This window comes from Amia ocellicauda, chromosome 1 (assembly GCF_036373705.1).
Source record: "Amia ocellicauda isolate fAmiCal2 chromosome 1, fAmiCal2.hap1, whole genome shotgun sequence".
Taxonomy (NCBI): domain Eukaryota; kingdom Metazoa; phylum Chordata; class Actinopteri; order Amiiformes; family Amiidae; genus Amia; species Amia ocellicauda.
The window spans coordinates 54939051-54962480 of record NC_089850.1 but is presented as its reverse complement, the minus strand read 5'-3'; the positions used below and the strand labels follow the sequence as shown (position 1 = coordinate 54962480).

The 23430-nt window shown below is 40.0% G+C and overlaps 1 protein-coding gene across 5 annotated transcripts in view; it reads right to left on the bottom strand.

Moving 5' to 3' along the window:
- Window positions 1–779: 779 nt before the first annotated feature.
- Window positions 780–23430, bottom strand: part of st3gal4 (ST3 beta-galactoside alpha-2,3-sialyltransferase 4) — a 36011-nt gene continuing 13360 nt past the window's right edge. For 2 of the 5 annotated variants that reach the window (XM_066709646.1, XM_066709673.1), the window contains exons 2-11: window positions 16033–16104; window positions 12860–12932; window positions 12074–12163; window positions 8903–9000; window positions 8473–8536; window positions 7858–7953; window positions 6483–6672; window positions 5929–6072; window positions 4051–4203; window positions 780–3139 (exon numbers count right to left, since the gene is read on the bottom strand). In XM_066709646.1, coding sequence (XP_066565743.1) covers window positions 3050–3139; window positions 4051–4203; window positions 5929–6072; window positions 6483–6672; window positions 7858–7953; window positions 8473–8536; window positions 8903–9000; window positions 12074–12163; window positions 12860–12932; window positions 16033–16069 — 1035 coding nt within the window. In that variant the 5' untranslated portion in view covers window positions 16070–16104 and the 3' untranslated portion in view covers window positions 780–3049. Of the gene's footprint in view, window positions 3140–4050; window positions 4204–5928; window positions 6073–6482; window positions 6673–7857; window positions 7954–8472; window positions 8537–8902; window positions 9001–12073; window positions 12164–12859; window positions 12933–13023; window positions 13281–14514; window positions 14646–16032; window positions 16105–16956; window positions 16981–23430 lie in introns of those variants that run through there. The other 3 variants (XM_066709655.1, XM_066709663.1, XM_066709637.1) reach the window with 3 other exon arrangements.

Below are 23430 nucleotides of genomic sequence, written 5' to 3'. Positions count from 1 at the left end.
TGGAGGAAGGTGGCCTGGTCTGATGAATCACGAGTTCAAGGTGTTGACTTGGCCTCCAAATTCCCCAGATCTCCATCCAATCGAGCATCTGTGGGATGTGCTGGACAAACAAGCCTGATCCATGGAGGCCCCACCTCACAACTTACAGGATTTAAAGGATCTGCTGCTAACGTCTTGGTGCCAGATACCACAGCACACCTTCAGAGGTCTAGTGGAGTCCATGCCTCGACGGGTCAGGGCTGTTTTGGTGGCAAAAGGGGGACCTACACAATATTAGGCAGGTGGTCATAATGTTATGGCTGATCGGTGTAAATAAATGGTATAAGTTAGTAATAAAACATTATTATTATTATGATATCATTTCAGTCAGATGCTGGTCCCCTGCCTCCTCCAGTTTGTTTATTGGTACACACAGACTGATGCGATGATGCAAGCCTTCATGTTCTTTTTGGGCTGTTTCTTTTATTTAGGTGTCCTTCCCAGAATCAAGGCCCATATTTTCTCCTCACGGGCTGCCCCTGTCAGCCTGCCTTCGGGGGCTGTGCTGAGGGAGCAGCCATGGGGGCGTGTTGTTGAATCTGTTTTGTGCACCGAAGCTTTGACGTCAAGCGCCAATCAGCAGTCGCTCGTGTTGTGCACACAGAGGACCCTGCATCCGGGTTCAAACTGCCGCTTCCCATTCCGCACGTGGGCCCAGTCCAGACAACTGGGAGGGAAATAATTAGTCAACACTCTTGTGCTCGATTAATGAACAAAAGCACTCGTTAGAAAGACACCTCTCTTTTTGAAACATTTATTTCATTACATTGGAATTAAACTTTACAAAGTATTTGTTACAAAATATTTACATAGTGATTTTTTTTGCATAAATAATAATCATGAACAATCCTTTCCTAGTTGTTGCTCGTCAGTTAGATGTACCTCAGACAAGTATCCGAGTGAAGTGTGCAATGCACCAGGTCCAGTTGGCATTCAAGTGATTGTGTGTGTGAGTTTCGAAGTGAGTATCTTATAGCACAGCATTTCCAGAAGCACCAAACTCTCAATATATCTTCTTTATATTCAGACTGTAATTCAACTAATTGAGCAACAGAGTAAATGCATCTTAAGACAGCGTCAGACCTAAACAATAACATTTTTGTGTAAACGTGTGTGTGTGTTTTCAAAACACGCAGCTTATGACAAGAAATTATACAGGGCAGAAGGGTTTTATAACAGAAATGTCATGTAAAACACCAGTGTGATGTTTCCATTTTATTTCCCCCAGGAAGGTTTTCCAATATTAAGCCGATTATTTAATAATAATAAAAAAAAAAAAAAATCAGACCTCCATTTTAGGTTTTTATGTACATTTTGAATAACTAAATAAACGGGAAATGTACCATGTATTTATCAGAGCTTTAAAACTCAAACGGACAGTCACCAATACACCAGAGTGGCGATATTTTGAATGCACCAGTATTTGGATGAAACGTGAAACCAAAGTCCTGTACAAACTGGAGATGTTACATTAGGCAACGACACAAAAGCAAAAAAAATTTAAATATGAGTTGCTACCAAATCCAGCAGAGCATTAAATAGGACCAACCTTTAGTTCCTTAACTAAGGTAAAAGTATCTTTCCTGACCACATTTAAGGGGTTTTTCTTTGATGCACATGAGAGCGGATTCAACCACATCCACTGTAACACAATTCGGTTTGTGTCCTGAGTTGTTTATAAAACAAGCCAAAAACATTTCCATACCTCTTTAAAATCACATACTTTCGTGTGTCATAAACAGTTGTATAAAAATGCAATAGAAAACTCATCAACTGAAACAGTAGTGTCTCAATAACTTGACCGATCTGGAATCGCACCGTTGCGAACAAAGCTCCTCGGGAACTTAGCGGCTGAAACTGGATTGAATTGGTGGCTGCTGAACATAATTCTAACAAATTGGTTGGTTTGTCTGGCTTTTAACAGGAGTAACAGATTGATGAGAATAAAAGTGTAATGTAGGACTTGTAAAAGATTGTAAAACCTAAATTAACCTAGCTTTGAATCCAGATATTTTCAGGCACTCTGATGTGAAATTACTTATTTACACCTAACTGTCCCACTTTACACCTTTCTTCTACGATGCATTACCCCATTGCTGCTGCTGGGTCTTTTTTGCATATGAAGCTGTATTAAACTTTTAAAAAACAAAAACACCCTCTAGTGGTTACAACTGAGACAACTCCTTTGTTTCAAGTGTGTTTGGGTTTGTTGTTTTGACACTGTGGACAGACAGTTCAGTGATGTGTGTTCTGTAGGACAATTTATTTTGCAATATAAACCAATTAGGATAGAATTATGTCCATGGAATCCATGAAAATAAATAGATACGACTCAGACCTGAGCATTAAAAACATGCCCAAGTGCAAAGCACCAAAAATGTGGACATCCACCTGGCACAATTAGAATACATTAAATGTGTGTGAAATAACATTTTTGAGCCAGTTCTGACTGTGAGAGTAGCTTCAGTACAGCCTGGGACCTCAAAGACATGGCAGTGAAGCACGGAATATGCTAACATAATATGCATTCAAGGCCATGCAAAATCATTGGAACAGAATTTAAAGACAATACAACGTCTCGAAAGGAGCAGATCTTTCCGTGACCAGTAGTCCCAAGCAACCCAACCTAAAAGGGCATTCCCACCTGTGTCGTCTGTTTTATTTCCTTCTGCCAGCTGCACAAAGACGAAAACGAGTCTTAAAAAAATGACCACACCCAGCTGCATTAACAAAATACAGCCAGACCTTTTGGAAATCCCCAAAATAAATTCCAAATCAGAACCACAAATTCAGCAGCTATAAAAACAGATAATTTGTTCAAATTTACATGGAACATACATGTTAAAAACAATAAAATAATAATAATTTACAAAATAAAATTTTAAAACACCAGAATCCAGTGTTTGAGAATTTAAAAAAAAAAGGGCAGGCTATAAGGTAAGCCGCTTGATTATTCAAATAGTGTGTTTAGAAAACATTTGGCTCTCAGCTGGCTGACACCGTGTCTCTGTCAGGAGTGGGGGTGCAGATACTGAATTGCACCCGAATCCTCAAGCTTCTTCAGAGCTTCCGCTTCAAGTGAGACATCATGCGTTGAATCCTATCATTGGGGTGGGGGGACGACGACAAAAGAGTTTACAAAGCTTTTATACAAAGATCCTTAATAAATAAAAGGTGACACATTTTATATTGTTTTTGGTGTGTGTAAGTTATTAGTGACGCATTTATTTTAAAATGTATTTTTGTGTTTTTTATTAACTTGTTTATATTTTCTTCTGCCAGTCTGGATACTGAGTGTTTGGAGTGACAGAGAAGAGCTATTGCTCTTGAGGGCTTTGCACACTGGATCCGATGCATCCAATTTATACGTGTTCCAATCCGGAGTCCGTGATTGTTGTGCGACGGTGATGCGTCAATTTTGGAATTTAAATTAATTTACGTTTCAAAACGATCCGATTTTACATGCATTAAAAATGACATCGACCAATGAAAAATGACAGGACGACATTGATGGAAAATGTCTAACCACAAAGAAGAATACAACAAACAAATAAATATAGACAGACAGACAATATATGGCAAGCTATCGCAGAGGAGCTGGGCATGAATGGTACCTATTACTGTAGCCAGATTTTCTCCTAGAAAGTGGTTAAGCACAGATAAACAACAAAATGTTTCCTTTTTTTTGTTGTTTATATTGAACCATGTGTTCTGCTTTTGTGTTTATATGGCGAGGTGTAGTTTGTGTGCGATAATTTCTTTGACAGACAACTTTTCGGATGACGGACTACAAATGACGTATCAGATCCAGTGTGTATAGGTCTTTAATCTCGGGTCAAGTTTCTTTTTTTTTTTTTTCTTCTTAGAGAGCTAGAAGTTTGCTTTCACCATTTATTCAATTCAATGATATATAAAACAAATGTAGACTCTATGCATTCTGGCTCACCCTGCAGTCCGAGGTGAGGAACTACAATGGACTGAACATTTTGCTGAGCTCGGTCAAGGACTCACCTTCATGGATTTCATAGTATCGTAACCATAGTAGTGAATAGGATGCTTCTGGTCTGAAGTTGGGGGGTATCCAAACCCTGCTATGTGCACCACATCACAATAACTAAGGGCCATATATATGGCTAAAATCCCAGTGGTCGGGTGCACTGGCTTCTGCAGAAAAGAGAGAAACGTTGATATGGAGAAACAAGAGACGTTTCACAGCAGATGTGATACCAAACTCACACACAAGGTGGCAGCTACTGCATGCAGGAGGTGCTTAATGGTTTGGGAAAGTTACAAAGCTTTGCAGAACCTGGAACGGACTTCTAACCATACGTTTGTAACCATACGCAAAATGTAATCCTCAAATTGCGTTTTTCTGTCACAAGTTGTGGAGGAACAGGGAATTAGTACTGAATGTCCCCCCACATCTTTGAGGGAAGGCAAAGATTAATGACTGTGAACAAGGGCTTGTGAAACTATTCCCACACAAAAGCAAGTCTAATGAAAGTGGGGGATGGCAGGCTTTCCTATCCTTTGGCCAAAATATCACATCACCTTTCCAAAATCCTGCCACGGGTCTGCTGGCACTTTCTCCCATTTCCCTTTTTCATTTCACATTTTTCTGCTGTATTGCATCCAACTTTTAACTGCATCCAGTATTTAAATCTAGTCAAAGTTTGGAACCAGTTTGTGAACATTAAGCAATCACACTGAATACGAGTTCTCACACCTGTGAAATTAATACCCAGTTATGTGTCCTCTCAGTACTGGAAAAAATAAAATACAGCACAGAGTGTACCTTGCTGAGTCATTGCTTTTTGTCCAGTACAGTGCTGGAAAAAATGTCTGGTGAAAATAAAACCCTACTCTGTTGCCTCACTCCTAAGTGTTTGCAGGATGACATATAGCCTATGAATAACATTTCCCGTCCAGACAGAGCGCATTTTACAGACAAATTTCCTTGTTCTGATTGACCACAAATTAACAGACATTTGAGACACGAGTGAGTTTTTTATTAGTTCCTCGTTTGTATAAAGAGTCAAGTACAGGAAGCAAAAGATAAGATCTGTGGTCTAGTCACCTGTGTCTGGAATCAGTACATTAACTCTGCTGTGGGACTGTACTCTAGTTGCACGCACTTCACCGAACTCACAGCTCGCTCTGATGGGTTTTCCACAAGGAGCATTCCTACAAATCAGGTTACTAATGCACTTAACATAAGTACCTTCTTCGCAAACCTCGCTGGAATACAATTTATAGCCCTCAGTAATGGCCATGAAACGAGTATTAAACGTGTGTTGTTTCCTAAAAAGCAAGCTTTTAGTCTCTGTGCAATTTGAACCGTACGAGGTGTGAAAGAAGACAGCGCACCCGGTGTGATCTTTCACGGCAGCGGTGGTCGATGTTGCCAATAATAGAATCTGAAAGGGACGTTTTTAGTTCACCTCCTAACCTGTATTGTTTTCCTCACAGGGGCTCAGTGTGAGACAACTCAAGCTTGCCTCTCGGCAGACATTATTTAAACTAGCGGAGTACTGCCAAGTTGGCATCTAAAATGACAGTAAAAGCAGGAGGGACGGAGTCTGCCAGAATTCGGGCGGGCGCGGACACTACTTTTTAATTAGGTGTGATGTTGGTGGAGCCAGACCCGTGGCTATTTGTAGGGACACAGTGACCTACCTAGATTTTTGTATTTTACATTTCTTTAGTAAACAAACTGCTCTCACCAATCATTGGACTGCACAATAACAATAATCATAAGGAACTATCCAGATTTGTGTCATCTTTGAATTCACAGTAGTGCCTTTCAGTTTTATGAGGTTTAGGTCTATATTGTTGGGGAATTAAAAACATGGAACAATGTCGGTGTTGGGCGGAGAGTCTCTCCCTCACCTGTTTGCTCTTGGGTGGCAAAGTCAGTGGAATATTGAGCAGTTTGGTTGCCGTCTCTTGGAGGAAGAAGGGGTCCAGGACACGGACTTGGCTGGTTTTGCCCTGCCAGATCTGAGGAGGAGGTCTCCAGAAGCCTTTTCTTACCTTACAGGGTGAAAATAAATAAATAAATCAATAAAAGATGGAAGCAAATGTCTAACACCAAGGAAGATTCACATGGTCTTTGTGTACTCCTTAAATGGTCTCCTTTGCCCCAGGTTTAAATCTGATCTGGCATAACCAAATCAGCTGCAACACATCTCCACTACACCTTTACACCTGGATCTAGATAAAAACATTAATGTCCACTCTGTTCTGATTGAGTGAGTCCACCACGTACAGCACTTCAAGTTAATGAGAGGCAGGAGGGAGTGAAACTAGACCTGCCTTTCACAGGAACCACTGATTTGTTCGTTCATTCTCTCTATGCTACATTTTACAAGTACGTTACGCCACAGAACTGAACGAGGCTCTGTGTCAGTGAAAGCTGAGGCAGAGCACTGAAGCGGCCTTACCCTCTTCTCGTCATAAAGGATCTCCTTTAGCCAGCGCAGGTCCTCCCGTTTAAAAGGAATCAGGACCATGAGCGTGTCGGGGTCGTTGTGGATGCCCGGGTCGAGCAAGGCCGATTCCGGGTAGAAGAGCCTCATGGTGGTCTTATTGCCCACGTCGTCCTCGTAGCCTCTCACCGGGGCATCGTTCAACCTGGCGAGAGGTTTAAAATAATTTCTATTAATTTAAAAAATGTAGCATTACACTGTCAGAAAAGTTAAGAACCCCTGCCCTAGTGTAAGGGTATCAGACTCCTGTCTCGAGGGGGAGGGGGCTCATTTAATAATTGTCTCTGCTTATTTAAGACTCTTACTCCCAGGTTGACCACCCGCAACACTATTTCACAACCCGGGAGGGAAGTGTTGCATCCATCCGAACAAAAACCAGACACCCTGGGCCCCTAGGACTGGAGTTTGACACCTCTGCAATACAGAGACCAACGCACCCTGACAGTCGTGGAGCTGACATGCGTTTAAACAAGCGAGACCAGAAAAATCTGCCTTCGATAATTTTGTTTGTGCAAGAATGCAGATATCATGTCATGTAGAGGCTGAAACTGTTGCTTTTCAATAAGACAAGAAACAGGAGACCTACCACTTTTGTTTCCATGAGCTTGTATATAAAAGAAGGAAAGAAAATCTGTATTCAGGGACTAAATCTAATTCATGATTCAAGCTCTTTGGAATCTAAATGAGATTATCTTGATTATTTAATATCTTGGATTTATGGATTGGGGAAATGCATCCTAAATTAAGTCACCCATGCATTATTAATGGATTTTATGTAAGTTTTGCATTACAATGACGTATACGTTTAATTTGTTTGGAACTCTCTTAAGATCCAACGCATCTATTAAGAAAATGGCTTTGCTAATGAAAAAGCAGAAAGGCTCCACAAAGAATTTAATCACAGATTTTACCATGGATTAAATCAGTTCTTCCCAGAGGGCCATTGTGTTCAATATGCTAGACACGAGTGCCTGTCAAACTAACAGAACCAGTTTTTAGGAAGGTTCAAATAACAGATGCCAGTGATGACTGCACCGATAATGAATAGCAGCTCCTTGCTATGGCAAAGTGAAGCAGCCAAGTGTGACTGTGGCGAAATACGTTTATGTTTCCAAATCAACAAAGGCTGTGATCCAGAACACGAGAAAGGACACAAACAACTCATGAGATACTGTTGACTAGTCCTTTAAGAATGTCCGACGTGAGGGTGCACTGGTTAATAATAACAATAAAAATACAATTCCAGTAAGAATTGGTCACAATGAGTACAATCTGAAACCAGATGTAGGACAATTAACATACCTGGAGTCTTGACAAAGGCTGCTCTTACCTGATCACAATGTCATACTTGTTGATGGCACCGCCCAAGGACCTGTTTTTAATGGCGAATCCATTTCCAATGACCGCACACCTCCTACAGTCCAGACTGAGGAGATATCAACAAACAAATGGTGTTCAAAACCTCCCAAACTCAGTCCCAGCCCTGGTAATGTTAACATTATTCACCTCTCCACTCCAAACTCTTGTTCAATTATTTGAAGCTGTGCAATTCAGTTTCCAGCAGTTTCTCACTGAACGTGTGCTACTTAAATTTTCAATTGAGTCCCAAGTTCACAAGGTCTGTAACAAATTCAGTGCATTCAAGAACAGCTAGCGTCAACAGCCACGTTTCCATTTGTAAACCATTTAAAACTGCCCTCCACAACGTCAGTTGGGGATGCTGACAAAAGCAAAGATATCGAATACTATATGCAAAGGTTTATTATACGAGTGTTACAAGATCCGTGGTTAGCACGACGTCAAGCCCCAAACAGACAGTTGAAAATCTGCTGTCGTACTAGAATATCTTAAAATCTGATTTCACAGCGATAAGCACAGCCAGGGAATCCAACCACGTACACAACAATAGATGCTTTTCTCAAGTGTAAAATAATCTGTGTATTACCTTTCAACACTCTCTGGCATTTCATAACTGGCGATGACAGATAAAACCTTCAGTAGGAATAGTTCTGGGAAAACAAGGCAATATACAATTTTAACCTACTCTGTAAGATAACCAAAGGCCTTGGCAAGATTGTTTATGTGACACTTTATGTGACTTACAGCCGTAGTTTATAAGGTGAAGTGTGAAACTGTTGTGGTTCACACTTTTGTGCTTAGACAAAAAAAAAAAACTTGCAGAGAATGTCATCTCATCGAGTTTGATCATCTTTAAGAGCAGACAATACTTTGTAGGTAAGTATACATGCACAGCCTGAATTAACTTACACACTCAAAACACTAATTTTGCAAGTAATGTTATTTTACAAATTATACATCAAATTCGAAATGGGTGAGAACTAAGAAATACTTAATTCAGAGTTCAATCTACTTACCACTGCCTTTAATACCGTAAGGTAATGCTATGTCTGAGGGATATTGCTTCCAGAAGAATTCTTCCAGTTTCAAAAAGAGTTTGTTTTTTCTTGTTAAGCTGGGGAGTGAAACACACAAGAAAATGTCTGGTCATTCAAAATCATTGTAACATTTTTCAAAACGTTTCAAACTTCCTATTCTTCATCACAAGATTAGATCAACTATAGTAATATAGATTCATGACAAAATGTGCAGGGGTCGGTTTCATGTACGTATATATTGCTACAAAATTTAATTTTACTTTTTAACCAAATCAAACTGATGAATCGAATTCTGGTGAACACAGAGGTAAAAAATAATTAAAACAATTCTAAACCTCAAAATTACAAATATACTTTTAATAGGGGCTGCGCATTGCACAACAGTCCAAAACTGGCTTTTATACATAAATAAATACAATACAAAGAAAGGGACTTTGTTTCAGAATAATGATTTCCAGGTTCATCCTAAGACAAGGAAATCAGATAATTACAATGAGTTGTAAATGTTCAAAAATAAAAATGAAAAACATAAGGTTTGAAGAAAGCTTTTCTGAAGATGCAGTCCAAACCGAATTCTACTGCCATGCGTTGACCAGTAAGTCAACGCTGGAGGACAGACCCCTTGTACGATGATTCAAAATGAATAGGCACACATGATGGCCGAGAAACCTGACATTAAGAAGTTGTCTATGAGGTTCAGATATGTTTCTTATTATTCCACAGACACAAATCTAATTTATAAAATCGAATTACAAAATATTACAGTCACAGAATAATCACGCAAGATACAAAGAGAAGCCTGTACTATTGCTGGGGGGAAAAGATGCCAACTTCTTATTAGCGGACTTTAATTTCCTTAAACCCTGCATTTCCTTTTAGGTACATTACTTCATAACTTAGTGTTATAAGAAGCTCCAGTTTATTAAAAAAAAAAAATCTGCTCTTAGCGCTGTTGGTTAAAGTTCCCCCTGATACTGACCTGGAAAAAGCATAAAAAACAAAACAAGCTCAATTTAAATCAGTCACTGACTGGACTATAAATTGTATTTTTGCAGTTCTCTTTCAGGATTAGATCATGTTGTGAACCTTAATTTAATTATATTGCAAAATCCATTCAAAAGAGCTCTGGGGGAAGAAATAAATTGAATCTGTTTTCTCTTTAAAATAGGATCTTTACTGTAACATTAAGTCCAGCAGAACAAGGCAGACTGTTATAAATCTGCTATTCTACTTTAAAGTTATAAAAACATACATTAAAAAAGCACTCATCTCAGGAAAGATGGGACCACATATTGCAAGTATTACCTCCCAGTAAGAAAACTTATTTTTACTCTTATGTATTTATCTGATCAGGTATTCATTTGTTTACTTTAACAAAGGAGAATTGTGTTTAAAAAACAATGGCAATCATTTACATAGCACAGGAGTGAAGTAGCGAAGAGCGATTTGACAAAAACCTTTGGCTACAGCTGCAATATGTTATGGAGAGAAACACAATACAGTCCAAGTTAAAGCAACAGCAGCAAATGAGACCAAGAAGCACAATGTATTATGCTCGAAAAGTGGGCAGGTCGTCTAGGTGAAAAGGCAGTTGTGGTTTCATCTGCTGTAGGTGGTAGTTTCAAGAAGCACAAAGATTTCAATGCCCGATTTAGATGTATAATCTCTAGTCTGTTGTATGTAATCTGTAGCGTCATTGCCCTCTTGATCACTGCTCCCAGACTGTTGTTTCCCCATCGCTGCATGGTCTACTACTTTGTGTCACATTGTTACCAGTCTCAGATATCATTTTACGCTACATTAGAACATAAGAAAGTTTACAATCGAGAGGAGGTCATTCGCCCCATCGTGCTCGTTTGGTGTCCATTAATATCTAAGTGATCCAAGGATCCTATCCAGTCTATTTTTGAATGTTCACAAACTTCTACCACATCACTGGGGAGTTTGTGCCAGATTGTGACAACTCTCTGTGTAAAGAAGTGTCTCCTGTTTTCCGTTTTGAATGCCTTGAAGCCCAATTTCCATAGAAGCACTATTTCTTTCTCTTAATGTCTCAAAATATTTTGCAAATTAGAGATTTTCAAAGACAACATTTGCGCAAGGAAGCGGGTTAGTGATGCAAACAGATGACGGGGACACTGGAGTTTAGGAAAATCAGTGCTAGGGTGGAAGAAGTGGCTTCAGCTGTGACATCAGTACATTTCCTGAATCACTTTATCATCAGCGGGGACACGATGCGTGAGGGTATTGTGTTGCACGACAATTGTGTTGGTCTTAGATCATTTTTTTTTTTTATACATTACTCAGGTATCAGAGCCTTCAAGGGCGGAAAACTGATCAACACTTCTTTGAGATTCATTTCATTCTACTTAACATTCATTCAAACTAAGGGAAGTAGAATGCCATTTCCCAGCAACAATTGAATATACACAAGAATTGAATGACTTATTATTTATGTGTGACAATAAAGGTTGCTCCAAAGGACGAGTCTATATAAACAAATCGCATTCAAAGCCATGACCTTCGTCCAAGCTCAAAACAAACCCTGTCACTGAACTCCAACATCACAACATTAATAACAGAGTCGCAACGGTAACAGAAAAGCTAAGTCAAATTAAAACAAAACGAGAATTAAATCTCTCAAAACCCTTTTGCCACCGTTTCACACAGTTATATCAGTACAGGAAAGTATGTCTTTCAAAAACAATCTATTGTCTCGGTCTCAAATTCAAAACGAGCTTTACAGGAATGACATATTTACACAGGTACTGCCAAAGCCATTTCAGATACAATAAAAAAATAAAATAACTCTCACTCTCTCGCTCTCTCTGTGTTTCCCCTCCGGTACTTTGCCTCGATTGAGGGGAGGGGGCCAGTTTTATAGCGCCCCGCTGTGTGCCTTTGATTGTTGACAGCTGGGCTTTCTGCCCCACAGGCTGTCAAGTATAGGTGTGCCGCGCTGAAGCATGGGGAGGGTTTGCCCCGCAGGCTGTCGGAGATTGCCTCCTCTGGCCACCTCGCCTAGGCTGATTGGGAAAAGTCTGCCAATCCTTATATAGTGACCACCCATGTTGTCCGCGGTGCGAGACAAAATACATTGAACACTCGATAAAAAGTAAATGCATCATATAAAACACTATGAATACTTACTTAAATTTAAGATTCTCCAACTTCTTTGAGTTGTACCAGCCTTCACATAAAACCTTGCCAGGAGTAGGGCTCGTGCTGGTCCCTCCATAGCTATAAAAAAAGGAGAAACAGCTGTATTTATGAGAGATAGAGTACGGTATTCTAAGTGGTTTAAAACTCAGGTGCCTTGTACACATTTATGTTGGTCAGTCAAGCTTAACTAAGATATAAATGTATGTAAAATACAGTGAGGATGTAATGTGCGTCACCCCAAAGGAGTCTGTTTTATTAGTACAATTACAAATCCATCAACAAACTCGTAACAATCCAAAATGCAGCCTATAAAGAATGAACAGGATGTCAGTCTAATCAGGGTGTTTGTTGTAGGTTTGTTTTCTTTAAACAAACTGCTCTCGGACGTATTTAGCAATTTTACAATTTATCAAACACCTTACTATAAAAACTCAAGTATAGCGAACCGATAACGAAAGAACAGCTGCAAATTTGGAAAAGTAATTCAATCCTTCCTCAAACAGCCTCTAACCACACACTACACCCTCCAAAAACTACTGTCAATACACTTATAGTGATAGCTGATACAGGTAGAAATACCCCACCAGCACAATATACTGTATATGTATATATATATATATATATATATATATATATATATATATATAATTTTTTTTTTTTTTTTTTTTTTTTGTATAATTGCAAGTTGCCTTCCTGGAATTGTTAAAGAAAGGGAAATAATTGTACTTGATCCCTCAGGAATCCTCCAGACACATGTAGTACGTGCTCCCTTACCTATGCAAAAAGACATGGGTGTAGTAGTAGGAAATGAAGAGCAGCACCACTGGTAACAGCCTGATGGACCATGCTGGGAGGAAAGAGAGAACAAACAGAATGGTTTTGAAAAAAAAAAAAAAAACACGATTGCCTTAACGTGCAACAGTATACAAAGAACACACATTGAATTGTCCTTGTGTTCTGTGAATCGTGGTCGGGCACATCCATGTTTTGTCTCTGGGTTGTGACGATCGAGGCGCCCGTTCCTCCTCTGCACATGCTGAATCAAGCTTGGCGTCAGACTGTCCCAATGTAGCATTACAAACGGATCAATGGGGGTCCAGAAAGAAGCAGCGCGGCAGCCACACCAATCTTCACCTGCCGTAGCAGGAAATGCTGTCGGTTTCACAGCAACAGCAAACAAGTATTTGCATGTAACCGTGTGTGGTGGAAATGTGCATTCACGCTTTTGTATAGGGAGGGACATCCTTAATGACACATATGACTAGTACTGTGACTCACAGAGTATGTCAAGAACTTTCTTTGCAGAGCACATCAAGTTTTAAACTCATCCAGCTGAATCAAGGTTTAGCAGCTTGTGCACCCACAACTCTGGGAGAAATGCTTACTAAACACGGGTGTCGTGGTTATTTTGCTGAGCCTGAGGTAATGGTTTGGTTTGGCTATTCTATACCTCCCCAGTCTTCTTCCATCCAAGCTAAGGAAATCCAACGCCTCTAATTTGTGAGAATCCTCTTCTCCTTTTACAAACCTCTGCTGTTTCATGTTGCAGAATCTGCAAACAGTCTCTCGAGTCAATTTTGGTGAAAACTGAGCCTGCAATCTTTGAACTGATGGAAGTCTCTTAAGGGTTGGATTTCTACAGGTTTGAAATATGTTTGAATGTGCTTCCTTGTACACTTCTTCAAATAATCTGCTTCGATTACAGATCTTAATTTAAAAGTCAATGACTGTTGACTATGTTGGTTAACTATCCCTGCTTTCATCGAGATTGTTTGAGTCAAACAGCAGGACTACAGAGATCAATAAACTAGCTCAGTGCTGAACAAAAGAAATCTAAATAATATAACGACAGCAACAGGTCACAAAAAAACCAAGTAATAAAAGTTAATGTTTCACACAGACGACGCTAATCTCAATAACACGATTCAGTCTTCCACCAGTCTAACCAGCCATATTCAAATAATGGTTTCATCCAGCACAGGGTCACAGGGCACAAGTCAAGGTTGGACTGGACGAGACAGCAGGTTATCACAGGGCAGCATGGACATGGACACACACACACACACACGACTACAGGGCAATGTAGAGTAGTTACAATTCAGTCTTTCTAAGGGAATTGAAGGGAATTGTGCCACCTCTAATTAAATCTTGTACTCGATAGTGGCTTTCTGTTTGCTAGATGCTTCTTGGGTTTTTTTCCATGTTCTGAGAGTCCTGATGTAAATCTGAAACTGGTAGGCAATGCCTCCTGGCCCATTTCCCCCTCCTCTGCTAACACACAAGCATTTCTGATGACCCAGAGTTACAGGCTGTCACAAAATATTTAACCTGTATGAGTTTTCTAGTCTCCATTCAGTCACATTCATCTTTCGTCCTCCAGTCTACACATTGTTTAATAGGACTTTAAAATATCGTCCTGTGCGTCATACTTTTTCTGGCGTAGGGTGCCATCATCGGATGTCCCCCCGTTATCCAGCTCGAATAACACAGTCCGCAAACTGCTCCTCATCTCCCTCCTTCACCCTCTGGGCTTTACACAGCTCCCGAGTCACCAGATCATCTTTTGGTTAGACAAAATGTTGTTGGTTAACTTCACTGTCCCTTTGTGCGAATTCTTCTCTTCACAAGCGGATAGGAGAAAATAAAATACAAATACAACATCACTGATTTTTTGGTCTCGATCGCCACCACATTACTTTGTTTCTCTGGGTATTATTTGGCATTGTTTAAAGTTTCCAACCCCAAGAAAAGTAAGCCTAGTTCCCCTGCCTTTACGTTACTAACTGTCAATCCCCCCAAGTGTGCTGTGCCATCAAATAATATCAGATGATTTACAATGTCTCATATTAAATCCATACAAAAGCACGGAGGAAGTAACTACTAATAAAATGTTAATTAATGACTTTGTGTTTTCACATTACACCAATGTTTAACCAAGTGTTGACACACAAGCTTCTGATTTGCAACACACAGACCAGTATCTATGAGAATATTTTTAGCATACAGCAAAACAGAGATATTCTCTCTATTTACAGCGCTACTCAGTATAGCTTTCTACTTCTACTTTTCTTTGTAATTCTTAGTTCTTCACAAACTACAATTCCATACGCAAACAGCAGGGTTCGGATGCCAGCTGGTGGACCGAGTCCGCCCTTACGGACAAGGACCAGCCCTCGGGGAAAGAGATCTCGGTGATGCACAGGGAATCCAATATCCTCAAATCAACTGCAACTTCCTTCAAAATAGCCTGGACTCAAACCTGTAGCCTAGGTGTACAAGTTGTAGTGATTTTTCTTTTTAAATATCCCACCGTGCACTCACCCATACGCACATATCACATTAGATATTGATAAGACTGATACATGGACAGATATCAGCAGTGAAATGGCTCTCCCAGCACACGGTCTAAAATAACACTTCCGTCTGGACAGTGTTCAGACAATTGCACTTAATAGCAAATAATTAGCCATTTCCTCCCTTGAGATACACAACAATGGCCTGTAAATTGAAAAGATTATTCTCAGATTATCTGGTAACTGTAAATAAAAATGTGAATCAATAGGTTAATCCTTGTGTTCTCTTATTTTTTTGGCATTGTAATTAGTCCAGACATGGAAGCGCTGGTACCAAGGACACAGCACACACTATACTGATAAGAACGTGATATGTATAGTTTCGGTTCGTTACCTAAAGAATGTCCATGGCAGTAGAAATCATCTCTATCTGCCACACAGATAAGTCTGAGCAGAGCAATCATAAGAGCAGAGAAATCCTAATAAGAACAAGTTTTAACTAGTAACTTACTGGAAAGTGTATGTACAATACATAGGGGGCAATTTTACCCCAACAGGCATATATAAGGGGAAATTACTGAAGGAAGGAAGTGTTCTGGGTTCACCGTGAGACCCAAGAAAGCCAGCATAAGACGAAAAGAACGGAGGACTTACTTTTAGCAGTCTTGAAGGACATCTTCATCTGTTCCATACCGCTGTCATTTCTGAATTGCACATGATGTTGTCCTGCCGAGAGACAAAACCAGATGAAACATGCCTACAAACCCACTTTAGTGAAGATGGGAGTCTTCAAATCAAGAACAAATATTATGCAAAACAGACTTCATAAAATGAACACCGGCCCTGTCGGTTGCATCTGACAGTGCCACACTTTTAAGGACGCCAACCTGTTTTGAAATAGGATGATGCTCTGAGCTCTATGTTCACGTTGTCCAAATAATTCATTGCACAATCCAGGTTGTGCGCGTTTCTCTCCTCTCTTTCGGAACAGAAAGCTATTTGCAGTTTCTACCACACGTTCAAGGGAGGGATATTATAGCCGGTGATGGGAAAATTTGAATGGGGAAGTAAGATCGCTCAGCATTATATTTTCTCTTCATTCTCCTTCGAGATCAGCCCCTTTGTTTTGCGTATTAAACCGTATGAAGTGTTGATTTGTGTTATTGATTCACCAACCCCCACAAAAAGTCGATAGAACAGCACAAAGCCATTATGTCCCTTGCACACAAACACAGATAATAAATTAAAGCAGGCCTTGAAGGATAATACACTTTTTTTTCTCCACACAGGTCAGATTCTGCCTCTCTCCTCAATGCTGACGTAAACCAAGTGAGAGATGTTGCTTTCTACTAGACACCACATAAAAATAATGTTAAGAGCAGGCCCTGGATAAAAAAAAATGATGTCTTATGCGTATTGCAACCAAATAAGTCATCATGAGCTCTGCACCTTTAAATTATGCTTAAGAGAATCCCATTTTAGATTGAAGGATTAGAAAGGATTATGGTACCGATGATATCACGCATAAATGACTATTTTAATTAGATTAAACATAAAAATGACTATCATCATTGTTACCATCGTAATTTTGTAACCACAGATTCAAATGATGATCGGAAAATACACATATCACACTAAACACTGCGAGGACACCGAGCTCTCTCTGAGCTACACCATTGTGTCTTCAGCAAACAAATAGTCAAACAACCAACCTTGTGTCTTCTTATTCATGAGTCACTTATGTGTGCATATCAAGGAGCAACACTTTTATAGGCATGGTGCAATAAAGCCATTAAACAATCTAATATGTTATGCATGTACGTATATATATTTATGTGTGTGTGTGTGTGTGTGTGTGTGTGTGTGTGTGTGTGTGTGTAAATAAGAATATAATTTCAATTTATACATGAGTAAAAAAAAGTCTGAATAACCTGCTATAAAATGCTTCCTTGCTGATGCTCAAGGGAAGAGATTTGAGATCGTATTCAACTACCTTGACTCCCTTCTGATGTGATATCTGTCGTCTTGAAGGCGCCCTTAGAATTCATTTTCATTTGTACACTGTTGTAAAAATTATCTGAGGTGAAGCACTATAGTGTTCAAATAGTGAATATCATTATTATTGTTGCGAAAAAGGAAGTAAATGCAAGTTTCTCCTTCCTGCTCTCATGTGGAAAGGGGTACCATTTCATCAGGACTGTCGAAAGACAAAATCAGGAAACCAAACAGCAAACTGCAGCGATCCCTGGCTCTCCATCTCAGGTGACCTATGATTATTTCTCAGGTGTGGAGCAGCCTCTTAAAGAACAGCAGGAAATGTTACAAATCATTCCAGTTTAGCTGGTTGTGTCAGTGGACACAAAACAACATTTTATGGTTGCTTAAGAATGCAGTAATTACTAAAGTCACTAGTCCCCCACTTACTCCCCTGTGTGTGTTATGCAGGCCATAGTGCGAACAGCAGAATAAATGCACCACCAGATAAAAAACAAACCAACAAACAAAAACGTACATTTGTAGTTTAAATCAAGGATACAGAACCCGGCTTGTGTAAGACTTGTCCACCAATCTGTATTTTCACATGGTCAGCACACATGGAAGGAGCAATTATGAATCTGATCAGATTAGACCATGCAATTTGAATTAAACTGTTCTACTTAATTGGAAAGTGGAAGGTTGTGACCCTGTGGTTTAAACGCTGCGGGTGGATTTGTGTGTTTAGCATTTTGAAACACTTAAAAGATTGAAGACGTGCGTTTTCATACTGAAAAGGGAAACTCCTTAAAAATTCAGTGGCCAGGTGTCAGGGGCATCTCAAGGGGGTAGGCATCCTAGGCAATTGCCTGGGGCCCCGGGCTGAGGGGGGCCCCCAAATGGGAACGCCCCCCCAAGCTCTCACAGGAGAAAACTCGCCCCCCCCCCGCGGCATCACCGTCAGGAATTATCTTGCCTGGGGCCCCCCCTAGAACGCCTCTGTCAGCTGTGAACGGCAGCACAAGTCACACAGGGTAGGCTAACAAATGCAGAAATTATTTTAAAAGTATGTATTTGTATATATAGAAAAGCACAACTATGTGAATTAACCGTGAATTAAATCAATGTTGCATATATTATTATACGAATCGGGGTATAAAACAGATGACACTAGCAACAGTGACTGGATTAGAAGAGAACATACAATAAAGTACAGAAGGAAAAAAATATTTCAGTTTCTTCCCCTCATTCATAGCATTACAACCACAGGAAAACTGTGACCTCTGTAATTTCAGCAGATCATGGAAACACTTATTTGCAGGCTGCGGCTCAGACTGCATCACATACAGTGGTGTATTGGCCTTATGGTTCTTTGTGGATCGTTGCAATATTACATTTAAGTGAAAATGTATTATACTGTATTACATTAGGGCTATCAAACGTTTTCATGATTCAGCTCACATTTACATGTAGAAATTACAAAAAGCATTTACATGATATGTGTAATTGTATCAGAATAGGTGTAAAATATGCCCTAGGAAATCAAATATAATTTTAATAACAATTCACAATAACTGTCACAAGAAATTGCCAAGAATGTTCTGCGTCTTCATTATAAATGTACCGAAAAACAGCCGCTGTAAATGCAGTTAGATCATCAGATCAATTTAACTCAACTGAAACTACTAATATAGTTCAAATGTAAACTGTAAAAAAATCTGAGCTGTATTTTATAGACTTTTAAAGGTATTATCTCAATATAGGCTCTATCCATAATCCTGCAGGTCTCCTATTCTTCTCAATGAGCCAGCTGCTCGGACAAACTAGCCTGTTTACATACAGAAGATAATGCTGCTCTCTTCTATACAATTATTACCGACACTGACTAGCACTTTGAACAAAAGCATGTCTATCAGGTGATCAAACTGTTCAAACTGTGCTTCTACGATACTGAAATTCCCCTTTACAGAGTTTACATATCACTTTTTTTCCCCAATAGATCACTCATTAATCCCAATATCCCTTATTCATTTTAAATTAATCTTATGCATTATGGACTCAGTGAAGTACAATCGACATTATATGCGTCTAAACAAACTTATTTTAAAAAACAACCACAGGGGTTAGTGCTTGGTGGCTGTATCTTACACATTTAAATACAATAAAAAACACTACATCACAGATAGGAGGATGAATCAGGGTGTGGGAGCACCTGACCTGCAGTTCACCCAGAATCTTCCCCGGATAAAAGCAAGAAGATGAGACGTCTTGATTGTTGGGCAGCAGACCCCTATGAGTGCACCACACCAGGCAGAAGGACCTTGGCTGAGACCTTGTGTTTATAAATCTGGACTGGGTTACCCATCACAGTTTGTATTGTCTGTGGCGAGTTTCGTCTTGATACAGAGGAGCCTTGAAAGAGTTCAGGTAAGTGCAACAAGAGCTAGGGTTTTCCTTTGGTTTTGGTTGTTCTCAGTCACAGATCACTTTAAATCAATAGCCTTTCTGTTTGTCAGTCTCCCTACACACCGCCTATTTAAAAACAGCCCAGTACCATGACATCCTCCCACAGTGCTACAGCATGTAAATACCCAGTAACCTGATCTAATATTAAAACATGTACCAGGGTTTTACAGCTCACAGAATTAGACAGAGCTAAACCATTTTTTCTTTCTTCAATTCTTTTTAATGAAATGGAGACTCATTTAAATTGTGGGTGCTATTCTGAAGACACAGGACTTCAGAATAGCCTGAAAACACTGTGTTCTTCATAACCAATAATGGCATAAAAAAAGAAACAGCTTACAGTGGGGGAAAAAAGTATTTGATCCCCTGCTGATTTTGTACATTTGCCCACTGACAAAGAAATGATCAGTCTATAATTTTAATGGAGACAGAATAACAACACAAAAATCCAGAAAAACGCATTTCAAAAAAGTTATAAATTGATTTGCATATTAATTAATGAAATAAGTATTTGACCCCTTCGACTTAGTACTTGGTGGCAAAACCCTTGTTGGCAATCACAGAGGTCAGACGTTTCTTGTAGTTGGCCACCAGGTTTGCACACATCTCGGGAGGGATTTTGTCCCACTCCTCTTTGCAGATCCTCTCCAAGTCATTAAGGTTTCGAGGCTGACGTTTGGCAACTCGAACCTTCAGCTCCCTCCACAGATTTTCTATGGGAATAAGGTCTGGAGACTGGCTAGGCCACTCCAGGACCTTAATGTGCTTCTTCTTGAGCCACTCCTTTGTTGCCTTGGCTGTGTGTTTTGGGTCATTGTCATGCTGGAATACCCATCCACGACCCATTTTCAATGCCCTGGCTGAGGGAAGGAGGTTCTCACCCAAGATTTGACGGTACATGGCCCCGTCCATCATCCCTTTGATGCAGTGCAGTTGTCCTGTCCCCTTAGTGGAAAAACACCCCCAAAGCATAATGTATCCACCTCCATGTTTGACGGTGGGGATGGTGTTCTTGGGGTCATTCCTCCTCCTCCAAACACGGCGAGTTGAGATGATGCCAAAGAGCTCGATTTTGGTCTCATCTGACCACAATACTTTCACCCAGTTCTCCTCTGAATCATTCAGATGTTCATTGGCAAACTTCAGACGGGCCTGTACATGTGCTTTCTTGAGCAGGGGGACCTTGCGGGCGCTGCAGGATTTCAGTCCTTCACGGCATAGTGTGTTACCAATTGTTTTCTTGGTGACTATGGTCCCAGCTGCCTTGAGATCATTAACAAGATCCTCCCGTGTAGTTCTGGGCTGATTCCTCACCGTTCTCATGATCATTGAAACTCCACGAGGTGAGATCTTGCATGGAGCCCCAGACCGAGGGAGACTGACAGTTATTTTGTGTTTCTTCCATTTGCGAATAATCGCACCAACTGTTGTCACCTTCTCACCAAGCTGCTTGGCGATGGTCTTGTAGCCCATTCCAGCCTTGTGTAGGTCTACAATCTTGTCCCTGACATCCTTGGACAGCTCTTTGGTCTTGGCCATGGTGGAGAGTTTGGAATCTGATTGATTGATTGCTTCTGTGGACAGGTGTCTTTTATACAGGTAACGAGCTGGGATTAGGAGCACTCCCTTTTTTTATTCTTTTATTTCACCGAGTACTTTTACCATGTTGACCACTTTACAACGACTCACATAAAAGAGGAAGACAAGGGTTTAGAAGCATATACCATAACAAAGTGTAAATGAAGTAAACCCTAACTTACCTCCTTGAAGTGTTAGTTCTCCTTGAGAATCAGCCATCATGAATATGCACTCGCCTACACCAGCTCGTTATTATAGTCATTCGCAGATCAGCCTGAACAGAATTTGTTTGCTAAATTCAGTGCGACGTACTTCGCAATACCTTGTCCTGCTTTCTGCTCATTTAAAACAAGATGTAATGTAGGTACAGTATTTTGCTCAAGAATACAACAGCAGTGCTCCCCGCCTGGGATTGAACCACGCGCCTCATCTCCAGAGTCCTTACCATTACAACGAATGTGATGCAACAAAACAAAAAAATAGAACACACTGTTAAGATAGGAAGCTTTCATGCCACACTGAAGCGACTTGATTAAAATACAATGCGTTTCCAAGTCTGCGATTTTGTCGTGACATTTAGGGAAGTGACCAATGACAAGCTTTGTGCTGCTCACAACAATAAAGTAAACAAAGAGCAATACAAGGAAAACAATGGTATGTCCACAGCACTTCACATGTTTGTTCCACAATGTGGCAGACCTATAGAGATGCCAACCCGGTAGCTAAACATAATAGAGGTGTATGAGTCACCAGAGAACAGAAATCTGGGAGTTAGGTTAACAATACTACTCTACAATTACTTGTTTTAGTAACCACCATGTATTTATGTATTGTCCTGGGAACCATACCATGTGGTTACCATTTAAAATATGTTTTGATTTCTTTCTTATGCTTATTACAATGTTTTGCTTTAAAAAAAGAATAAACATTTGCAGAGGGTTATATACTATATATGACTTATATGCCTATATGCCTTGTTATGCGCTGATCATATGATATTCTGAATTATATGATTTACCTTAAACGTATACTCACTAACTTCATCATCTTCCTTGAAAAGCATTTTTATTATTATTATTATTATTAAATTGTCACATCGTGTGCATCAGTCACAACCACAAAACTGCTTTGATGCACGACACATCGTGTCACGTCTGGTGTGAACAGACCTTTACTGCACATTGCTCACTATCAGCAAAGTTTGGCTCAGCAATCCAAACATCTATGTCAAACTGCCAAATGCATAATTCCTAAACCTGGTTTACTGCATTATCTTTAAAGACCATTCCTACCTAGATGTCACTGAATAATGGAGTTTTTCTATCTATGAAAATCCATCTGCAGAATTAATTTTTACCCCTCCGTTTCCTCCTTATTTTATCAGTTCAGCTTATGAAACAGTTAAAGCACCCCATTCCTTGAACAACGCCCTGCAGATGAGGGGAGATTTAAATATGACTTAATGACCCCAGAGTTATGCTGCCACCCTAACTGAAGCTTAAAAAAAGGCAAGACTTGGACTCCAGGACAGCAGTACTCACCTATCTGGTAGGCATGAAGCGTACTACATGCCCTGCAGCTGAAGTCGGAAAACAATTTGCAAGCATTTCGGGTAGTATGAGCAGTTCAGACCTTGTGATGATAATTTGAAATAATCTGAACTCAAAAGGTCCTTCAGAATTAGTAACAAATTAAATTCATGCCACAAGACCCTTACACAGCCCCACGTGATTCCCTCTGAGCCACTACTCTACACAGTCTTCCAGTCTCCATTGCCTTTCATCTCTCAGCATGGAAAGCAATTATACTCCGCAGTGGGAGTCACATGAAGCAGATTGCACTCCAGGGCAGATTTATCCACAGCTCTCTCTTTTACACTACACAGGTTAGCACAACACCTGTGTGGGTCATAATTTTATAAAGTACGTGCAACGCCCTACTGAAACATGCTGAAAAAGCACGTTGATGTGTAGTTTATCAAATTGAGGTTGAAGTTACACTGGAACCATATCTAATCATTTTGGCAGGTGATAG